We start from the raw sequence: 20,625 nt of genomic DNA, 5'->3' as shown, positions 1-20,625 counted from the left end.
GAGAAGAGAGCCTTGGGGTTATTGGAGCTTGAGTTAATCAGGTTTGAGTAGTAGGTGGACGGGGCTGAGTTAGGAGCGTCTTTGTAAAAGTTGGTGTAGGCTTGAAGGTGAACTGTGAGGTGGGTTTTCCTTTTAATGTCTTTCCAACTGTCGCTTACAGGATTTCATTCGGTAAAGGTCAGGGGTGTACCAGGGAACGGGAATGAGTGAATGTGACTGTTTTGGATTTAAGGGGAGCTAAATGGTCTTGACAGGAGGAGATGGTGTGATTGAAGTAACTGATGAGGTCAGTGGGTTTTTAGATGTGTGAGGGGGGTATGGCAGTTGATAGTGAAGCAGAGAATTCAGAGGGGTAGATGGATTTGATATTTCTGAAGGTGATTGTCTGTTTCTCCTTGGGCGTAGGAGTGGGGAGGTCAATGTCCATAATTATTACCAGGTGATCTGAGATTTGGAGATTGAGACTGGAGATGTGCAGGACTGAGAGTCCAAAGGAACAGACCAGATCCACTAAGTGCCCAAGGTTGTGGTGGAGAAGTTGACTATGACCATTTAGATTTGACAACTATTCAAAAAAACAAAACAAAACACAATATAAGTAGAGTATACTGTGCAAAAACATTTCATATTTTAGCACAAGTCATTGTATAGCATGTCAAAAAAACATGAAATTGTGGTACGTCGTAAGAAAATCATACTTTCGAATGTTGGTTAGGTGAGCCATTTAGTTTCGAATAATTTCACCAAGGGGAAATTCTCACCCCGTTGAAGGTTGGGGTCAATGAAGGTCTCGACTGAACTATGTCCCCTTCCATGTTAAACAAGTGATTACAGTCCTCATATAATCCATTAACTCTGCTTCTAAATGTACTACTACTAAATGACCATACATCTCTAATAACCACTTCACAGCATACACTGCATTTATAAAATTTATTTATATAGATTTATTCATCTATACAGTTATGTATGATAGTATGTATATATTTATATAGAAATCTACGCATACTGCAATCCTTTCACAGAGGAGAATAGAACCACATGTCAGCAATGTTAAGACAATGACAGAAGCTCTGGATATTCAAAGACCAGACATTCTGAATTCATTGACGGGGAACAAAAAGATGGCATCGCAAAAATATCCGAACATCAGCAACTCAGCTGTCATCTCGACTCAGCTTATTTCTTTACATTACAATCACTTCAGTGACATTACAATCAATATTTTATGTGGAATAGTCCTACCTATTCAGTTTAACTACACTCAGCTAAAGTCTGTACAGTTTTGTAAAACAGAAATGTTTATTCAAGCAACTGGGAGTCACTGGTTACTGCGAGACGCTTTCTCTACCGCCCAGTGTCCGACAGCAACTTAGCATGTCTGACTCGACTGCTTGGCAGGTAGGAAAGTCAACACAACCTGGGACACACAGGAACAGCAGACACCAGGATTTCAGATTTTTTTTGTTTCTTTAGGAGAAAAATATACGGGAAAATGGTTCTCCATTGGTTCAGTGTTTCTCAGTTTCCACTGACTAGAAGTCAGCAAGCAAAAGAGTGACACTGACCCATTTGATTTGTCACAATGCCCAAATAATTTAGAAAATAATGACCCGCAACTGACAAAAACACAGCATAGCATGACTGCGTGAAAACAAGCCTGCTTCCCTAATTCATTCAGATTAAACAACATTCTCTTATTTTTCTGGGACTCTTAGCAGCTTTATGTCCACATTCCTCTCATTGTCGTCTGCTTTTTTTCTTGTTTTTTAAAGAGAATTCTAACTCTTTCAGTTTCTCACTTTCAGTGTCCGGAGAGTTTTTTAGCTCTTTAACTTCCCCTTTATCACATGAGCGCAGCACCTATTCAAATTAACGTGTGCCACTGAAAAGCATACACAAGTTTCTCCTCACTATACGGCTAAAAAAATCAAAAAGCAGTCACATATTGCACTATGAATGCAAAAAATACCAGTCTACACTATACAGAAAAGTGCTTCTAATGTTTGTACAGTTGCAAACATACAGTATGCTACACACAAACACGAGAAACATATACATCAATCAGTGTGTCTGTATGTATGCATCACCATCACACAGGCTGTTACGCCCTACAGTACAGTACAAGAACATTTTATGGTCTTCTTCCCCCTTTAAATGTCAGGTTTGAGCTTTAGTTCAATTTATAGACTGAAGGAACAGAATCTAAAGTCTCATGGGAGAAGTGTGGAGGTGCAGGTGTGGTTTGTTGGGAGGTGAGGCGCAGCCGGTGGTCCGTGTGGCCTCCAGGTTCCAGTCACAGGCCGGTATAGTTTGTGTCACGGTAGTCAAGTACTGGAGGAAACTTCAGGAATGAACCTTGAAGGCCAGCAACTCCTCAGAGTGCATGTTGTTGAGCGAGCGCAGGTCGGGCAGTTTGAGCAGCAGCTTGGTGAAGATGGCTGACTCATTGGGGTGATTCTTGGTGATGAGGCTTCGCAGGGCGCGGATCAGTGTCTCCTGCAGGGCCTCCACCGAGTTCACGTTCTCAATGCCTGAGCGATCTGGGAAAACGGATAATTACCGTGTTAGACTAAAAGATGTGAAAGAATACATTAAGTCTGCACACTAGTGCATGCTCCCATGAAAATTTACACAATTACCTCCACATCGAATAAATTCTCATGGAAGCACGCACTAGTGTGCAGACTTTATTTATTCTTTCATACCTATTTTTGCTTGGTCCAGCACCTAGTCTTTATAACTTTTGGATGTGTGCGCTGTTTGAATTTCTTTTTATACTGAGAGTTGCAAATGCAATTTGTGCCAAATTTGAAGAAATTCCGTCAAGGTGTTCTTGAGATATCGCGTCTATGAGAATGAAACAGATGCGCATTGAACTTGACCTATGAGCCCAAGTTAAAGTTTGTGCCAAATTTTTAAAAATTCCCTCAAGGCGTACTTACAATATTGCGTTTACAAGAATAAGACAGACGGGGTCAAAGTGACCTTGACGTTTGAGTCCATCCTCGAGTCCTCGAGTTGAAGAAATTTCCTCACAGTGTTCTTGAGTTATCACATTCACAAGAATGTAATGAACGGATGGACCGACGGACCGACAGATTGTCGGGCGTATCGACGGAAAAACGGACAACCTGAAAACATAATGCCTCCTGCCACAACAATCGCCAGCTCAAAGGAATAAAAAAAGTTTGTTTGTGGCAATTTATTTTGGTCCTTGTTAACAGTTTTCCAAGAGGAACACGTTTAATAAAAAATAAATTATATTACGCATTGAATCAAAAGGAAAAGACATTCACTGAAATCAGTGATATGTAAAAAGGGGGCATACGTTGGCGTGGAATTGGTAAAAGGGGTCACACAAAAAGTTTGGGAAACACTGCTTTAAGTTATTCCCCAAGTTATTTTTTTTTTTTATGTCACCTCAAGATTCCTTCCTGCAGCGTGACGCACGGTGCCAGAGCATTTTTTTTCTCGCATTAATGTTTTCATTGAGTCAAACTTTTGACCATCGCTGCTTTAGTTTACGTACTGGTATATTGGTCTGTATTATGTACGTTAACATTATCTACACTGTACTGTACTTGCTGACAACCAAATCCAGCTCACCTGCAGAGACCAGAACCACGGCGGTGAAGAGGCTCATCTCTTCCTCACTGAGGCCGAGGTTGATGAGCTTCTCACTGAAGTCAAACATGGAGTTGAGGAGGTCCCCGGCCCCCATGGCCCTCAAAGTGTCCACACTGTACTTCTTCCCACCCAGAAAGGTGACGGTGCGGTCCTTCACATCGAAGAGAGAAGCAAAGCGAACCACCAACACCTGCAGGAAGCAAACACCTCTCTGTCAGTCTCTGGACTGCTGTTCCGAGTATCACGAGGGCCGAACCTGACTCACAATTACGATCAGATTTGGCTGTTCAACATAAATAGATGATGATTTGTTTTGTTTCCCAGACATAGTTTTTAAGTTTGAATGGGCCCCGTGGGACATTCGGACTGTGAGAGCAGCATTCAAGTAAAATAGTTAACAAGCTAATAGCGTTAATGGTGGTCTTGAATGTGCAACAACATTTTTTGCCAACACTAGATATTAAACAAAAACCAGGGACTGTGTCATATAAAGCTGCTGTGAGCTGAAAATTCACCACCTCTAAGCAGAAGTATTTCCTCGCTCCCCCGCAGCTCCCATTACCAAAGAGTAGCATGAAAGTCAAGAGCGCTCAATCAACTTCTCGACTTGAAGCACTGTGTCAACTTAGGTCTCCGACTGATGCTTTGAATTTCTGTTTTTAAAAGGCGCAGCCCTGGACATCACAATTTCAGCTTTCTATGCAAACGGACAAATATCCGAGGCTTACGGAATTACAACGTACCTCAAAGGTGCCAGCCTTCAGCAGGCTGACCTGGTCGTGCTGAGACAGGTCTCTGAAGCCTGGGATCTTCTTGGCGAACTCCACCACCTCCCTGACAGCTGGGGTGAAGCTGTGAGAGAACTCCTCCCACACTTCGTGGCCAGATTTCTGAGGGTCGACGTGAGGAGAGGTGTTCATCGGACAAACCTGAGGGCAGGACAGAAGGGTAAACATGAAAACTGACTGCTTATTACAAAAGCAGACTGAACAGGATTTGCACCTCTCTCGCCTCTTTGTATCTTACCAGATGCATTCTGTTGCCTCCTCTCCACAGGGGCCCACTGTAGTTGGTGGGTCCCTCTGAGGACGGGGCTCCGAAAGCTCCGTGTGTGTAGGCTGGACAGTGGCTGGTGGCGGCGGCACTCCTCGCCATCCTGAAGGGGCAGTGGTTGGTGGTGTTGTCTTCCTGACCCTGGGGTCCCAGGCTGGAGGGTGGATCCTGTGTTGCCATGGTGACCAGGTTGTTGTGGTGGTTCCAGGTGTCCTGCCGTTCCTCTGTCCCACAGTTACTGACGTTTTTGGCTGAATCTCTGTTTAGGGGTCCCGTGGGGGGCGGGACCTCGGCTGTCAGGCTGCTCTGCTCCTGGTTGTACATGAAGGTCTCCTGGTGGGCCCTGGTCACCGAGCCGATCACCTCCTCCTCTCCGCTGTCCGATGAGCTGGGCGACGCCGAGCTGGGGCTGGTGTCCATGGCCACGGTGGGTTCAGGGTCGGGGCTGGATTCTGATTGGCTGGAGCACGGTGACGAGGATGAAGAGCAGGTGGGGGTGGGGCCGGCATCCTCTGAGGTAGGTTGTGTGGCGCTGGCCGGCAGAGGTTTGCTGATAGGTAACGTCTGGCTGCTGTGCAGCTGGCTGTGCAGCTGGCTGTTGTTCATCATGTTGTTCATGGCACTCTGCATCTCCAGCAGCATGCGCTGTTTCTCACGCTTGGGGATTCGGCCAAAGCGCACAGCTGGACAGTGAGGAGAGAATCATTTCAGACGGACTCATCTTTATTTTTTAGTACAGTTCAACAAAAGTAAGACAGTAATGAGTTATCAATTTGTATTCTTCAAAAACCCACCCAGTATGACTGAGGACACGCATCATAATTAAGTTATTATAGGGCACAATTTTACACAGCAAGCCCAGTTTACTTCACTTTGGCGAGTGCTACTTAGCCTGTGAAAACTTTTTGAAAGAAATGTCTTCTGTGGCTCAGGAGGAGAGTAACAAGTGTTAATATTTCATCTTGATGATATTATCAGCTGTAATTTCAACTTGAATTCAGAGACTTTGAAGAAATTCATGACATGTCAGTGTCACACTATGAAAAAGAGGTGAGCACTTTACTAGATAGAAATGTAACAAAAACGTGCTATCGAGCTGAACTGTGGGAATTGTAGGATTTAGCTGTGGAATGAAAAATCTAAATATCTTGGCTTCTGCTACACACATTACAAATATTGTCTTTAAATACATCTCTCCTAAGTCCCCTCTATGGCAGTAAGAGTAAGTAAGTAAGTAAGAGTTCATTGTTAAATGAATACAACTTTTCAAAACAACATTCAAACAAATAAACAGACAGAATCTAGTACACAGTAATACAATTGTGAAATATCTAATCAGTGAATTTTACTGGCTCGTTGTTTTCAAGCATTACTTCTTCCTGTTTTCACAATGGTTTAACAACATATTAAATATCACATATGTGAGCTGTAAAAATGTATTTGATTACACATTTATGTGTATAACCCATATAAATATATATGTTTAATAATTTCTTATTTCTTTGTTTATTTTTGAACACTTTGGTTCTCCATATATATGATATATATATATACTTTAAGGCAGAATAATACCAGCTAATTTAATTCCCCTTTTAAACACAACAGGGTGTTTAGTAACTGTTAAAAAATGTTGATTTTACTGAGGAAAAACAACAGTACAAGCTATGACTGTTAACAAACATGACACGCTAACAGGAAATCTAAGTGACTGTGCTCTTGAAAGGCTGAATCAATGAGCGGCGCTCTAATGAGCCTGACAGTAATTACTAGAGGTACTCACAGTCTCTGGACATCCCCACCATCAGGCATTTCTTGAAGCGGCACTGCTGGCAGCGGTTCCGGTTGATCCTCATGATGGGGCAGCTCTCGTTCTTAAGGCACTTCTTATACTGGATGTTCTGCTGGATGCTCCTCCTGAAGAAGCCCTGTGTGTTCACAGAAACAAAGAGCACACTGGGATGAGACCAGGCGGAGGGAGGAGAGAACTGTGCGTAGGCACGCTTTACATTTCAATAAAATTGTTCAACTTAGGCTAACCAACGCAGGAGTCTAAATCATGTACGTGTGCTCCTCCTCTAAGGTGTACTGTGGTGTGTTTGTCACAGGGCGCTGCGCCCCACAGTTAACTAGGTCACGCAGCAAAGTGAAGTATGAGGGGCAGCTGATATAAATATGGCGAGAGTGAACTAGTTTCACAGAGTCTCTGGTTGTAGCTGTGCAGATGGCTACGCCTGCAGCGACCCAATTCAGCTGCAGACCAAAGTCTCTGCGACCCTCATTACCATGCAGGAGTGAAAAATATTCTGACTCTGTGTTTTGTGTGTGTGTGTGTGTGTGTGTGTGTGTGTGTGTGTGTGTGTGTGTGTGTGTGTGTGTGGAGGGAGTCCAGCCCCCGCCCTCACCTTGCAGCCCTCGCAGGCATGGACCCCGTAATGGAAACCAGAGGCCACGTCGCCGCAGACCTTACACAGCAGCACCAGGCCGTTGATTTCTGATTGATACAATAAAATACTCTTAAAGTCCATTTGAAAAGGAACAAACTAGTGATTTTGAACGTGTTAGCTGCTTAACTAATATTTCATATCACCACCAACCATTTTCTAAAGTCTAAAGCAAGTATAAAAAACAAAAACCATAACACGTGACGGCGGCTTACTTGTGATGCCACATTTTGCAGTGGACGAGGAGCGTACGCTTTTCTGGGTCCCTGGAAGGTTTTGGCCCCCGGTGGGGAGTGTGGGGTCAGCCCGCTGACTCAGCTGGTGGCGGCTAGGCGAGGAGCCGTGGGGCGGAGAGGACGACTGGTAGCTGCCATTGGAGGAGTCGCTGTGGCAGGACTCCGGGCTGGAGGCAGAGCTGGAGGAGCTGATGTAGGCTATTACGCCTCCTGGTGTACAACGGAGAGAAAATGGGCCATGACGACAGAGAACGCAGCAACAGCGCAACACTGTGCAGAGATCTGTGCTGGAGATATGCTTTACTCCTCTGTGGCACAGAGCTATTGTCCAAAACATTGTTGCTAAAAACACATCAATGTGCAAAACTGTTGCACTGGGTGACGTGTTTTTTTTTTTGATAACCATGAACACACACAGAGTAGTTTACTTGACTCACTCCCACACACACCATCCTGCTGTCACAAATACACACACAGCAGTGTTCCTCCAACGGGGGTACAGATACCTCTAGGGGTACTTTGGAGTACTGCAAGGGGTACTTAACTTTTTATTTTATTTAAAGTTCATTTAAAAAATGTCAGTCATATATAAATCCTATAATATTTTCACTATAATTAGTTCAGTAAAATTGTAACTTTAAGTTTGATAACCACATTTTATATTGAAAATTCCTTATTTTTGACATTTTTTTTTAAATATTTCAGGCATCAGTCATATAGTCATCATGAGTTGAATATATTCAGAGAGTGAACGTTTTTTTTCCGGTTTTCTTTTTTCACAATGTAGAAACATAAAAAACAAACAAACATGAGGTGTTTTGCATATGAGATAATTCAAAATAAAAATGAAAGCATTGAATTAAGATATTAAAACTGCTGTGCCAGTGGTTTGGGAAATAATGCCAATTATTCAGTATTTCCTTCTGTGTGAGTTATGTTTCATAAAAACTAATGTACCCGGCTGTTTTAAGTAAAATTACAGAAACTTTCTTAAAAATAGAACTACAGTCTGAATTTGTTGGCACAAAGAACGGGGAGGTCAGAAAGTGCTAAGACACAAACGCATTGTTTGTTACAATGGAGAAAGAAAGTGCTGCTTGACTGAAATTTCAGGTATTCCATCTTCAGATAAAATAATTTATTTCACCTTATTAATTTTGCTTTTTTTTTTAACGTATATCCTTTTTCTGATCGTTGTTGTCTGAATTAATTCGAGACTTTATGGACTTTTTTTCATAGAATTTGTCAATAAGAAGAATATAAAATAGCACTTCCATCCTTAAATACTTTTTTATCTGCATTTTCTTGTATAGAAATAAGATGCAACAAAATCAAATGTGTCTGCTTATTAATCTCTTAAGGTTTTGCAACTATGGTGTTTTAGCAAAAAAAAAAAAAATGCTCGTAATCACCAGTTTATCAAGTGCTGTTTGTTGATGATATTACTTTTTCTGTAGGCGGCACTTTTTTGCTTTATGTATTCTGTCATCGTGCCGACTCCCTGCTGTTTATTCTCCTTCAAATGAAATGTACTTTAACTGTCACCGCCTCCTGGCAGTTTTTTTCTATGTAACCAACAAGCTTAACATCAAGAGGGCAGATCATACTACGACAACAGCTTCTTCAGCCAGTAGGAGCAGAGCAGACAGGCGGCTGCTATCGCTGAGCCGCTTTTCCGCCCTCAACATAGGCTGACCTGATTTCTTCTCCTGCCATTCTCAATGATTAGGTAACAGCCATTACATAATGTCAGCTTCACTAGGGTGTGTGGTAGGTAGTCTGGCCCTTCCCTGCAGCCATTCACATAAACGCACTCCATCACAAATGGCATTTCAAATGGGTAGATTTTTTTTTTAACCTGACAAAACATGTATTAATGCAGATTAAGTACTCTATTTGCTTTTCATTCTCTCTTTTTGAAAAAACAGTTTTCACACAATTATTGGCAATTAGTAAATAGCAGTACCGGCATAAAAGTGAACTGGACATTTGTTTGATTACAACACATTATTTTAGACTGAAAATGGGAAAGATGTATTTTAAAATGAATTCATTCACTAATTCATAATTTTAAAATGCCTATCATCCAATGTCCGTGTGTTAGGTAACATGTAGCATTTGAAAAATGCCTCCAGTGTTAAACCAGACAATATTGGAAAGAGCTTGGGCTCTTTAAGCTTATGTTTTTTTGTTTATTTGTTTGTGTGATTATTTATCTACTAGGTTTTTGTCTACCACCCCCCCCCCTTTTCATTCTCATGCTGTGTCATTGTGTCTTCTTGTTGACTGATTGATTAAAAAGGGTTTTTTTTTCAATCAGAAAGCACAACTTTCGAACTTCATATGTTAATTTGATTTATTTATCAAAAAATACACAATGACGGAAAACTAAATCCAGAAAAAGATGCTGTATTCTAGTATCATGGGAAAATTTTTAAATGTTTTCAAAACTTACAAGTCAGTGGGAAATCTGTTGACCAACTTAAACCAAATAAATACTCTAAAATACTACTAAACTACTAAGAGGGGGAAAATATATCATTTGATTTTGCAGTGGTCATAAAGGGAGCTGTACTAAAAAAGCAACAATGTTAACATAAAAACCAGAGTTAACATTATCATCACATAAAAAAAATGACTTATTTCCAGAAATACTTCCAACCAAAAGCCCTGAATAAAGCTATATAATATACAAAGAGCTTTTTGTATCCCATGGGCCCTGAATGCACCATAACCAAAGACAATTTTTTTTTTTAACACGCCCCCACGTGGAGCCGCATGTTTTTTTCCCCGGGAAAACTGGGTCACCGCGAGCTGCTGTGAGATGCCTCACGTGTATCCGCGGCGAGACCCCACACCAGCTCGACGGGAGAAATTATGCAATGGCGACGTCACGAAGCCGCTCGGCCAATGAGCAGCGACGCACGGGGAGCGTAAACACAGGTGCACATGGCTAGACCGATGGGTCCATGTGAGAGGAGACGACTGCAGTGCTGCTGAAGTCATCTACTTGGGTAATAACAACAGCCCACTGGCACTCCTAACCCAGTTTAATATTAACACAGCAGTACACAGTATAATCTTTATTATTTTGAAATGTTTAATATGAATGTGGCGTAAGAGACCGTCCAAAATGTAACACAGTAAGCTAGTCGTACTACTTTTACAGTTTCAGTGGACATAATGGCAGTATGTTACGCCAACAAGCTGCAACTTTTGACATTTAAATTAGGGTTAAAGCACACTTACCAGCTTTGGTCGACTCCATATGCTATGAGTTTTGGGGGTTTTCCTCCTCCTATGCTACCTCAGTGCTGAAGCCGTTTTTCTGTTTGTGTTCAGCAACTGAGAAGTCGCTGACTGCTCCCGGTTAAGAAACTGTCTATTTAAGCTACAACATTTACATTTAACGACACATAAACCCGGTAGAAAAAAAACAAACAAAAACACGATAAGTCGTCAATGACTAGCAAAGATGTAGCCGACTAAAAAAAAAAAAAAAATCTCACATATGAAAGCGAAGCATGAAGTTTTCAGTGACCGACCGACGCCAAAAGGGCAGTTTTTCGTCCTCGTCGTCGTTTTGTTCTACCAAAAGTGAAAAACACCGCTTGTGTGTGAAATACGCCGTATTCCATTCAGAGACAGTTCAGGAAAAAATCTGCTCCGGGCTCAACTCAGCAGTAGAGGGACTGGTTTTGCAGTGACTGTTTCGAGTCGAGTGTGCAACCATGTGACCCAGTTCGTCGGCTCCTCCTTCCCTCCAGCCCCGCACTGGTGTCAATGTAACCCACTGACATACTTTCACCAGTCAAAGTGAGCAAAGACAATTGGCAAGTAGGTTCACATCCTGTCTAAAAAACCAAAACTAAGTTTTAACATGCTGGAGTGTAGTTATGGTACTTTACACACTTAAGTGTGTGTCATAATTTCTTTTCGTCTTTTTTTTTTTTTTATTAAAGGAGGCCAAAGGTGAATTCAGAAATGGCTGGGAAATTATTTTACACCCTCTTATAAATACATTAAATCTTATCTTTCATTTGCTGTAGGTTCACATCCTGTCTAAAAAACAAAACTAAGTTTTAACATGCTGGAGTTTAGTTATGGTACTTTACACACTTAAGTGTGTGTCATAATTTCTTTTTGTCTTTTTTTTTTTTTTTTATTAAAGGAGGCCAAAGGTGAATTCAGAAATGGCTGGGAAATTATTTTACACCCTCTTATAAATACATTAAATCTTATCTTTCATTTGCTGTGGGTTCACATCCTGTCTAAAAAACCAAAACTAAGTTTTAACATGCTGGAGTGTAGTTATGGTACTTTACACACTTAAGTGTGTGTCATAATTTCTTTTCGTCTTTTTTTTATTATTATTATTATTATTAAAGGAGGCCAAAGGTGAATTCAGAAATTTCTGGGAAATTATTTTACACCCTCTTATAAACGCATTAAATCGTATCTTTCATTTGCTGTGTACATTTTACTGGTCATATACCTTTTTATATTGCATTTTTTTCATACATGAAAGTCGTCCTCTGTATTTGCTACAAGTGTTGCGTTCAAATGGAATTCATGAGCTTGTGTTAACAACACTGAAAGTCGTGTACACAAATTTGTGATCAGTCAGATGGGACAGAATAAATATAAAGGGTCTATTTGCTCGTCTTATAAGTGATTTTTTTTTTTTTTTTTTTTTTTTGCTAAGCCATAGCTTTGAAACCACATACTCAAAACTACAGGAAACATGTAACATGAAAAGAAAAATGGAAAAATATGAAAGTGAAACTATATTAAAGTTTGATATTAATTGTGCAGTAAATATATTTACTTTAGCCTAAATCAGTGATAAAATGTGCCATCATAATCACCCAAATGTTACAACAAAAAGGTTTTGTGTCATGACTCCATGGAATATGATATAACCTTCTCTCCTCAAATTGATGGAAAACATCAGTATTACAGAGTATTAGTATCAGTATTATGTATAATTTTATTTCATTAAAAAAATGAATAAGCTCTATATTGATTCTGTTTAATGCTGTGGCTCCTCATTTACCCTTAAAACTTTTTTTTCTTTCCAGAATGATTATAAATTTTGATGTTTGATGTTTGAGGATTTTATTAAATTTCCTTTTATTTTTCAAAGCTTTATTACAAAGCCTCAACAAGGCCTCCAACAGAAGCATTACTAGATTCACAACTTAACTGTGTGCGCTTAAAGACAGAAATATGAATGCATGTACTTTTTGTCAGATTCATTCACTCTTTTAAAGTATGTAATTGATCTCAACAGTCTTATTTTGTTTTGTATTTGTGTACATATAATATTGTTGCTTTTGATGTTATTGTGCCTATTTAAATCCATTTGTGTGACATTTATTTTATTTTGTATAGCACTTTGGTTAACTGCAGTTGTTTTTAAATTTGCTATATAAATAAACTCAATTTGATCTGATTCTGTTTTTGATGTTGTCATTGTGGAACTGGCTGGTTCAAGCCTCATTTCCATTCCCACAGTTATTAATAAGCATCCATATGTGCCCTGAATCACTTGTTTGCACACATGAACAGCAAATAAGTGCAATTTCACTGATTGTGTGGTATTGATAAGATCCTCCAAAAACACCAGAACAGCTGGAATTCATCACATGTAGCCATAAAACATTACTGGCATTGACTTCACAGTCGTCATTATTGACTGTGAGAAAGGTGGATATATTGAAACAGACCTCATAAAGTGGTGAAACAATGGCTCCAGTAAAAAGAATAATACAACTTGTCATTCATAAATTAGTTGAAGTTTAGTTCATAAATGTGCTTTTGATGGACATTTTACAGAAGGAGAATAAAATGTGATAATAAATCACAATCAGTAAAATTAGCGAACAACCTAAACAAACTGTTTTACTCTCAGGTTATATCTCGCTAAGTATTTACTGTAATCTTATCATTTCACCTGCAGTTATCTCTGGTAAAGTGTGTGTTTTAGGGGCCCACATTCACAGCACTCTCTCTGGGATAGCATCAGAAAACGTAGAATATTGTCTTTTTTTTTTTTTTGGCTGAAGGGAAGGTAGTCTGACTTTTTTGGGGGGAAACCAGGAAAGAGTCTTATTTTTATGTTACCCTATGATTATATTTTATTTCCTCTGTCATTTATCATAGGCTTTATAAAAAAAAAAAAGATTAAAATGTCTCAGCGAGCTGGTTTTTATGTGCTCTGTTATAAGTGTGCATTCAGCCATACGCAGAAAACGACAGTCCTGTTTCTGTGGGGCTTTATTTTCCCCTCATTACATGTTTTAAAACACCAAATGATTGCACGCTATCTTCAGCAGAGAATACTTATCCTTCATTGCAACACAATCCAAAACTGCAGTATAGAAAAGTGTCATAAGTAAGCCTATAATGCAAATTCAACTTAAAATCTTGCCAAATATTTTTCTTTCTTTCTGTGTAGCCTACAGTTCACGCCTGTACAGTATGAATTACTAGAATTGCACGTACACACAAATGACTACAGTAAAAAAAAAAAATCTTACCTGTAGTGCTGTTTATCAATCTAGATTGTTTTGGGGTTGTAGAGTTTTGGAGATGTCAAATTTCTCTCTCAAATATAGTGAAACTAGAGGGCACTTGGCTTGTGGTGCAGTAATATACATTTGAAAAACTCATGTGAGCAGTTTCATGTAGGAACTATTTTCTTTCTTCTGAATTACATTCACCAACCAGATCACCGCACAGAAGGAAGTCTGCACGTACCGTTAAGTCACCTTAACGCTGATCTGGCTAATGTTACAGCTCAGCCGAGGAGAATGCCATTGGTAACTCACACCAACACAATTTAAAATGATTAATAGCACTACAGGTAAGAGGAAAAAAATGTTTTTTTGATTTGGGGATGAAGCATCCTTTTATGTATGTTTAATCTCTTTTTAGCTCTGTTTTTGGTCTCCACCAACTCGTGAAAAAAAATTCTGTCACTTTAGCTGCTTAATGCTCCACAATGTTCACCAACTGGTGCCACGCTATTGACTGTATATAAAGATGGACCTTACTGGTCCCATTAAGTGAAGCTTTTCGATCTCGATCGCCCCCTGGTGTCTGTCTGCAGTATAGGTCGTAAAGCCTTACCCTCCATGTTAGTGAGTGGGACATGGGCCAAACTAAAAACTGAAGTACACGCCAAATACATTTTTCCAAAAGATGATTTCCCAGATATTTTAGCTTCACTTAAGCATCGCGGGTGTAAGTGGGGACACGTTGTCCATCTTTATATTCAGTCTACAGGCCACATGCGCACATTTTCGTTTTAAAACAGCGCTTAAAATGAAAAATATCTTTGTACTCACAAGTATTTCATCACATCTGTCCATACTTACATACTTGAATACACATACCTCCCAAAGCTTCACCTTCTTGCCTTTCACCGACTGCAGCGCCACCTCCTGGCTCACCTGAAGACACTCCTGCAGGTCTGTTTGTGCCCGAACAATACACCGAACACCGACTGTTACCTGAGAATATAACAGACACACATGAACCAAATGCTTTTTTTTTTTTTTTTTTTTTTAAATATTTAAGATGGTACATGTTGCACCATAATGTATGGGGAAAGCAGTATTTAATAATACATTAAAGGGACAGTTCACCTCAGAAATAAAAAATGCATATTTTCCTCTAACCTGTAGTCCTGCTGTTGTTTTGGTGTGAGTTGCAGAGTGTTGGAGATATCGGTAGAGGTGGCACACAATTTCTGAAAGAGCAAAAAAAATAATGACATTTGCAAAAACTCAACAGCAAAGTCTCCCAACAAAAATCATGACCTGGTTCCTCAAGATAATCCACAGAGCTTATGTGGGCAGTTTCTTTACAGCTCAGCCGAGGAGGATGCCATTAACGTTTACATCTCACACTGTCAAAAGCTTCTCGACAATGAGCGCTTTCTTATTTTTTGGCGCTTTTAGCACAAGACCAGTTCGAATGCAGACATTGCCAATATCTTCAACATTTGGAAAATCACACCCAAAGAATCTGAAGTGATGAATAGCACCACAGGTAAGAGGAACTTTTGTACTTTGGGCTCTTAGGGGGTTGATCCGCTAGGCCAAGAAAGCCATCAGGACCACCCTCCCTAACTTGCAGGACATCTACATCAAACAATCAGGGAGATGTTAGCGCTCACCGAGGGCCAGCAAAGAGAAGATGATCAGACTGCCCAATGAGACTGAGACTGGAGCCCAGTGCCCCTTTAAAATGTCTGATATTTGAATGTCATCTTTGAAAGTGTTAAAAAGCATTTCAAACATCATGTAGAGCTCCAAGAGCGGACATTTAAACCCTCCATGAAAGCCAGACAAAACAACATATCCCTTTAAAAGCTAATGGACAACAACCGCTTTCTTTAAAATCTGTATTAAAGCATTCACCGTCTAAACACTGCACAGTCAAGCATGTTTCAACAGCTTGTTGTGTTTGAATATTGTTGAGAGAAGATACACACCAGACTTGTGGATCCAGTTCTGAGGCTAAACATGTCACAAAGCTTTGGAGCTGCTCTCCCCCACACTAAATTCCTCTTGGGTTAACATGACATGGAAAAGCTTCCCTCCTCTCCATCTCCAAACAGCAGGCAGGAGATGGCCGAAGCTCCACACAAAAATGTTGCGCCAGACATTTCCCAAGGCTGTCTCAATCCCAGCTAATGTTTCCTCAACTACTACAATGAGACCTTTTAGGAGTAAGCAATCCCACGCTGTAACGCCCTGCTCTCCACTTTCTTTTTTGGGTTTTTTTTTACAGAGCAGGTCAGAGGTTACTGCTGCCCTGCAGACTAATGTATGGAGAGACAATAGAGAGGGAGTAATGTGAGAGACGGCCGTTGTTCTCACTACGCCCTTCCATGTTGTCAATTGACCCTTCAACTCTGTAGGTCAGGGAAACACTATTTTGAGCGAAGGGCTAGAATATGTTGTCAGTTTGACCCAGTAAATTAATTCAGTGGTATAATAAGATACACATCCTGCTGTAGGACAGCGCAAGGATATAAAAACAATACAAACTCGTTGTAGTCTCAGTTTTTAAAAAAAAAGTCAAGCCAGATGAAAATCCTTCTCATTGTCTTTTGCATTCGAAAAACGAAATCACTACATTTATACTTGAATCTCATCTTACTATTGTAATATGAGATTTATTTTTGTAAAGATTGATAACCTTATTCTATTCTCTGATTTACTTAGAGGAGTTAATTTCATTAATGATAAATTCATACTTTATATTGCATGCTCCCCTTTGAGTTAAAATTAGGAACTACATTATGTGTTGCACCTTCCCTTTAAGGTCGAGGAGGGTCTAGATCGTGGAGTGATATGAGAGATGTGAAGGGATGAATCACCTTGCTGTGTTTTCTGTTGAGTTTTGTCCTACTGATAAAGTGGACATTAAGGTGACGGAGAGTCTGAGAAGACATTGTCCCTGTGTTTTCTTTACCCACAGCCCTGAAGTAAGTCAACTAATAAAGTTAAGGCTGGAAGAAAGCAGCCTTAAACTATTTTTTGACAGAATCCAGCAGATTTCCTGCTGAATCTCACCTGATGTGACATAAAATGTAAAATGCATTGAATCCAGGAGCCCAATTTATATGCACATGTACACTGTCAAGCATGCAAGTTGACAGCCAGACCATTGGCTGTCGTCTCAGTGGTTTAGTCAACTTTTAGACGAACAGATGATGGACATATCTGTGCCAGTTCTTTGAATTCACCTTCGTGTACCAAGTCCCTCACATCCAGCTGAGTGTCCTACTTTAAGTACATAAGTAAAGTTTATCTGTATAGCACCTTTCACAGATAAAAATAATAAAATCCCCAAATTCTTCATAGAAAAAAACATAAACAATAAAAGCAATACAAAAATGAAAATATAATAGCTGTGACAACCAGCACGGAGCTGCCGCAGTTAAATCACAGCATCAACCAACTAAAGGAGGGCAGAAACAGACATATTCAAAGAATAAAACATAAAATTAAAAAAAAAAAGAAGACGGATGATGTGCTCTAACAGAAAACCAGTTTGAATAAAAATGTTTTCAGCTGCTTCATGAGGGAATCACAGGAATCGAGGGATCGCAGGGTTAGGGGAGGAGCATCCCATAATTTGGGTTGAATAAGTCATTTTGAATGACCAACCTGACAGAATGACCTTCTCAAAATATAATTATATTTATACAGGGAGTAGCTGATTCTGATAGATATTTGTACCTGAGAGAATGACCTACTCCGAATTTAACTGCATTTATGACAGAATTGGTTAAAACTATTTAACCCTAACCCCTGATCCCTGACCCTGACGTAAAACCAATAGAGGTGCTCTTGCCTTGTGACCCTAAAAATGTCACATAATTTTTCTTTCTCATTCAGTAAAATGTGCACATGTAAAAGTCATCGATGCGCTATGTGAAACAGTGAGGGCCTAAAGGTGAGAGAGGCAGGTCTGCGATCAAGTGAGGTCCATCCCAACACCACATAGTTTAGGAAAGTGAAAGAGGAAGGCACCTATCCCCAAACTGACAGGCTCAGACTACTATTCTAGGTGCCTGACAAAATTTCGGAAAGGACCCTTCAGAGAAATTAAATGTTTTTCTGCATTGATTACTGATCCGGTCTATTTGTTAGTTTAACTAAATCTTGTTCAAAGGCGAAATCTCATTCTGAAATTTCACGAGAGATGGCTTGTTGCAGGAAGACAATAGTGAAAACATTAGTGAGAGTTAGAGAGAAGAGTTCCTGGACAGTTTGTTGAGTTGAACCACAGCAAATATAGTGTTATCTATAAGATTTTCAATGCCACAGCTGAATATTTTAGACACTGAAAGAGTCCACGAGATTACAGGAGGAGACTTTTCCTTGAGGAACACTATGCAAGACACAATAACAAGCAGACCCAATCAGGGAAAGGTAAGTAAAAAAAAAATGCCAGTTCTCTGTAGGGTCCTTTCTGTAAAGCTGTCAGACATTTCACAATTTAAAAACAAGAACCTCAATGGAAGTAAAGTGACAATGCCAAATGCCACAAGTTAGAAAAAAAATGAAAACCACGATCTTTCAATCAAATGTCTATAAACGAGTAAGGACTAGAGCTGCAGTGCATCCAATGTCTCCAAGCCATGCCAAAGAGAAACCTCTTTTCAACATTTCAACAACATGGGAAAATCAGGTCCAGGTTGAAAAATGCCAAAGTCTACCTTAAACTCCCCCTTCCCTAGTTTTAAATGCTTGTAATTGCCACTGAACAAAAAAAAAAAAACACTTCTAGGTGCAACGAGGAAATGATTAAGAACACCAAAAGTAAAAAAAAAAAAAAGCAGGTTACAGTATTTAACCCATTTTAACCGAAAAGAAAAGCATGACTGTAGTATTTGCAAACCATCTGATGTTTGTACATTTGCCAACTACTCTGCTGGTAATGACAGCAGCACTCTGTTAGGCTCGCCACGCTCTTCCAGGTACATCAATGGGTGATTCCTATTCATAGAAATATAACCTACTGGAATGATTGTACAATTATTTTCTTACAAAAGCAATGCAGTTGGCAAGAGTTCTGAGAGCTTCGCCTATAATGGAAATACTCATGTAACAGAAATTTACAAATGCCACGCTTATTGAATGCAGTTAGAAGAGAAATAGCAGTTACTCATGCTCTCTACCGTTTAAACCATAATGGTATGTTACTTAAGCCTGAGAACAAACCGTTCTAACCCCTGCCTGCCTACATAATGCATCAATATTTATTTATTTTTTACTTTCTTCTGTGAAAAGAAAATGACAGGTTCGAGCAACGTGAGTGACTCATTTAACCTGTAAGAGCACCCTGATCTTTAGACTCCAGGCGAAGCTGTGGATGTAAAGAATTACAATATTTATGGGACACGCTGCTCAATACAGCAATAATTTGTTATAAAATAAAAACAACTCAACTGATCTGTTCACAGAAGCAGACTACTCCCCAGAGCCGATGCAAGGAATGCAAAGTGTATTATTTTTAACTGTGGTACTCAATTTATGGCACACGGGCCAAGTCTGGCCACCAATAGGGTGCCAGGTGCCCCCCATTTTCTAATTCATAATACAAATTAAGTTATTCACACTGAGGATTGTTTTCGTACTTTTAAGACAGCGACAAAGTGCATTAAAGAGCATCAAAATAGAGCTTGTCTATCCAAAACAAAAATGTCTGAGAAACGTCCAAAGATCTCAGAAATGTCCTAAAATCCTAGAAACGTGCTAAAATCTGAGATATTTCCACAACTTTGACAATAATCCTTAAGTCCTAGAAATGTCCAGAAATACTAGAAAATTAAATCCTAGAAATGTCCTGATATCAAAGGTCAAACATCTTTAACACACACACACACACACATATGTGTATATATATATATACACGTATACAACATATTCTAAAAACAAATTTTTAGTATTTATTTTGAATATATAAATATTTATTTTACCAAACATAAAATGTTTTTTGACAAACGCTATTTTTCTTATTCAAGCAGAGCAGTAAAACATTAGTAGTTAATAGTATATATGCAGCCCCATGCAGAGGCAGGTTTAGAGTGAGTTAGGTTAATCTACATTTTGCCAACAGGTAATTGTAAGGATGAAGTTAAAAAAAAAAAAAAGTGTGTTTTTTTTTTAACCTCAGAAATTTGAACCTTGACACACAGAGCTCGAGTCACATAAACTAAAAACAAAAAAATAAAATAGACATATTAAGATCCAATGTTTTAACAATTAACACTCTAATTCAAGCAGAAGAGAAATAACTTCAGGCCTAATATTTTTTAAACTGACTTTTTAGTGACCTGCAGACATCTTGGTATTTGGTTTCTTCTGAGAATAACTTCCGTATTTTGCTTTGTCTTATTCTGAATGCTGGTTCAGTGTTTCTCACCAGAACGCAGCCAAATTGTAGAGCAGTAATTTCTCCTCCCTTTACAAATACAAACACAAAAACAGGTGTGTGCAGGAGGGTAAGCAGTCTGCACCTGCCCACAGTCCTGAGGAGCTTTAAGCAGTCAAAAGTACAGTCCCCTGCAGGGACGTGTAGGTGTGGCCTTAAAACATTCAGTAGTGCTTACTCCACTACCAAAGGTTTTAAAGGGAAAGATTTAATTAACATTTATTTAAATGGATTGTATGAACTCTTAAAGCTTTTAAAGTTGCGTTTAATCGAGCAGCTGAATGAAGCAGACGGCAGACAGGATC

General features: G+C 39.5%; 1 protein-coding gene across 1 annotated transcript; it reads right to left on the bottom strand.

Moving 5' to 3' along the window:
* Positions 1 to 919: 919 nt before the first annotated feature.
* nr1d2b (nuclear receptor subfamily 1, group D, member 2b) lies at positions 920 to 11,060 on the bottom strand. The gene is made up of 8 exons (XM_042506647.1): positions 10,610 to 11,060; positions 7,340 to 7,570; positions 7,086 to 7,174; positions 6,464 to 6,608; positions 4,657 to 5,366; positions 4,374 to 4,559; positions 3,610 to 3,820; positions 920 to 2,543 (listed from the first exon to the last, which is right to left on the bottom strand). Exons 1-8 carry the CDS (start codon positions 10,626 to 10,628, stop codon positions 2,347 to 2,349), a joined length of 1,788 nt encoding a protein of 595 aa, XP_042362581.1. The 5' UTR covers positions 10,629 to 11,060; the 3' UTR covers positions 920 to 2,346.
* Positions 11,061 to 20,625: the final 9,565 nt, after the last annotated feature.

Source organism: Plectropomus leopardus, chromosome 18 (genome assembly GCF_008729295.1).
Source record: "Plectropomus leopardus isolate mb chromosome 18, YSFRI_Pleo_2.0, whole genome shotgun sequence".
NCBI classification, from domain to species: domain Eukaryota; kingdom Metazoa; phylum Chordata; class Actinopteri; order Perciformes; family Serranidae; genus Plectropomus; species Plectropomus leopardus.
This window is presented reverse-complemented; position numbering and strand designations above follow the sequence as displayed.

Excerpts from the sequence above, each read along its gene's own strand:
- nr1d2b (XM_042506647.1), bottom strand. Across the intron at positions 7,175-7,339 it reads TGCAAAATGTGGCATCACAA|AAATCAACGGCCTGGTGCTG; the intron begins GTAAGCCGCCGT and ends TGTATCAATCAG. Across the intron at positions 2,544-3,609 it reads CGTGGTTCTGGTCTCTGCAG|ATCGCTCAGGCATTGAGAAC; the intron begins GTGAGCTGGATT and ends CCGTTTTCCCAG.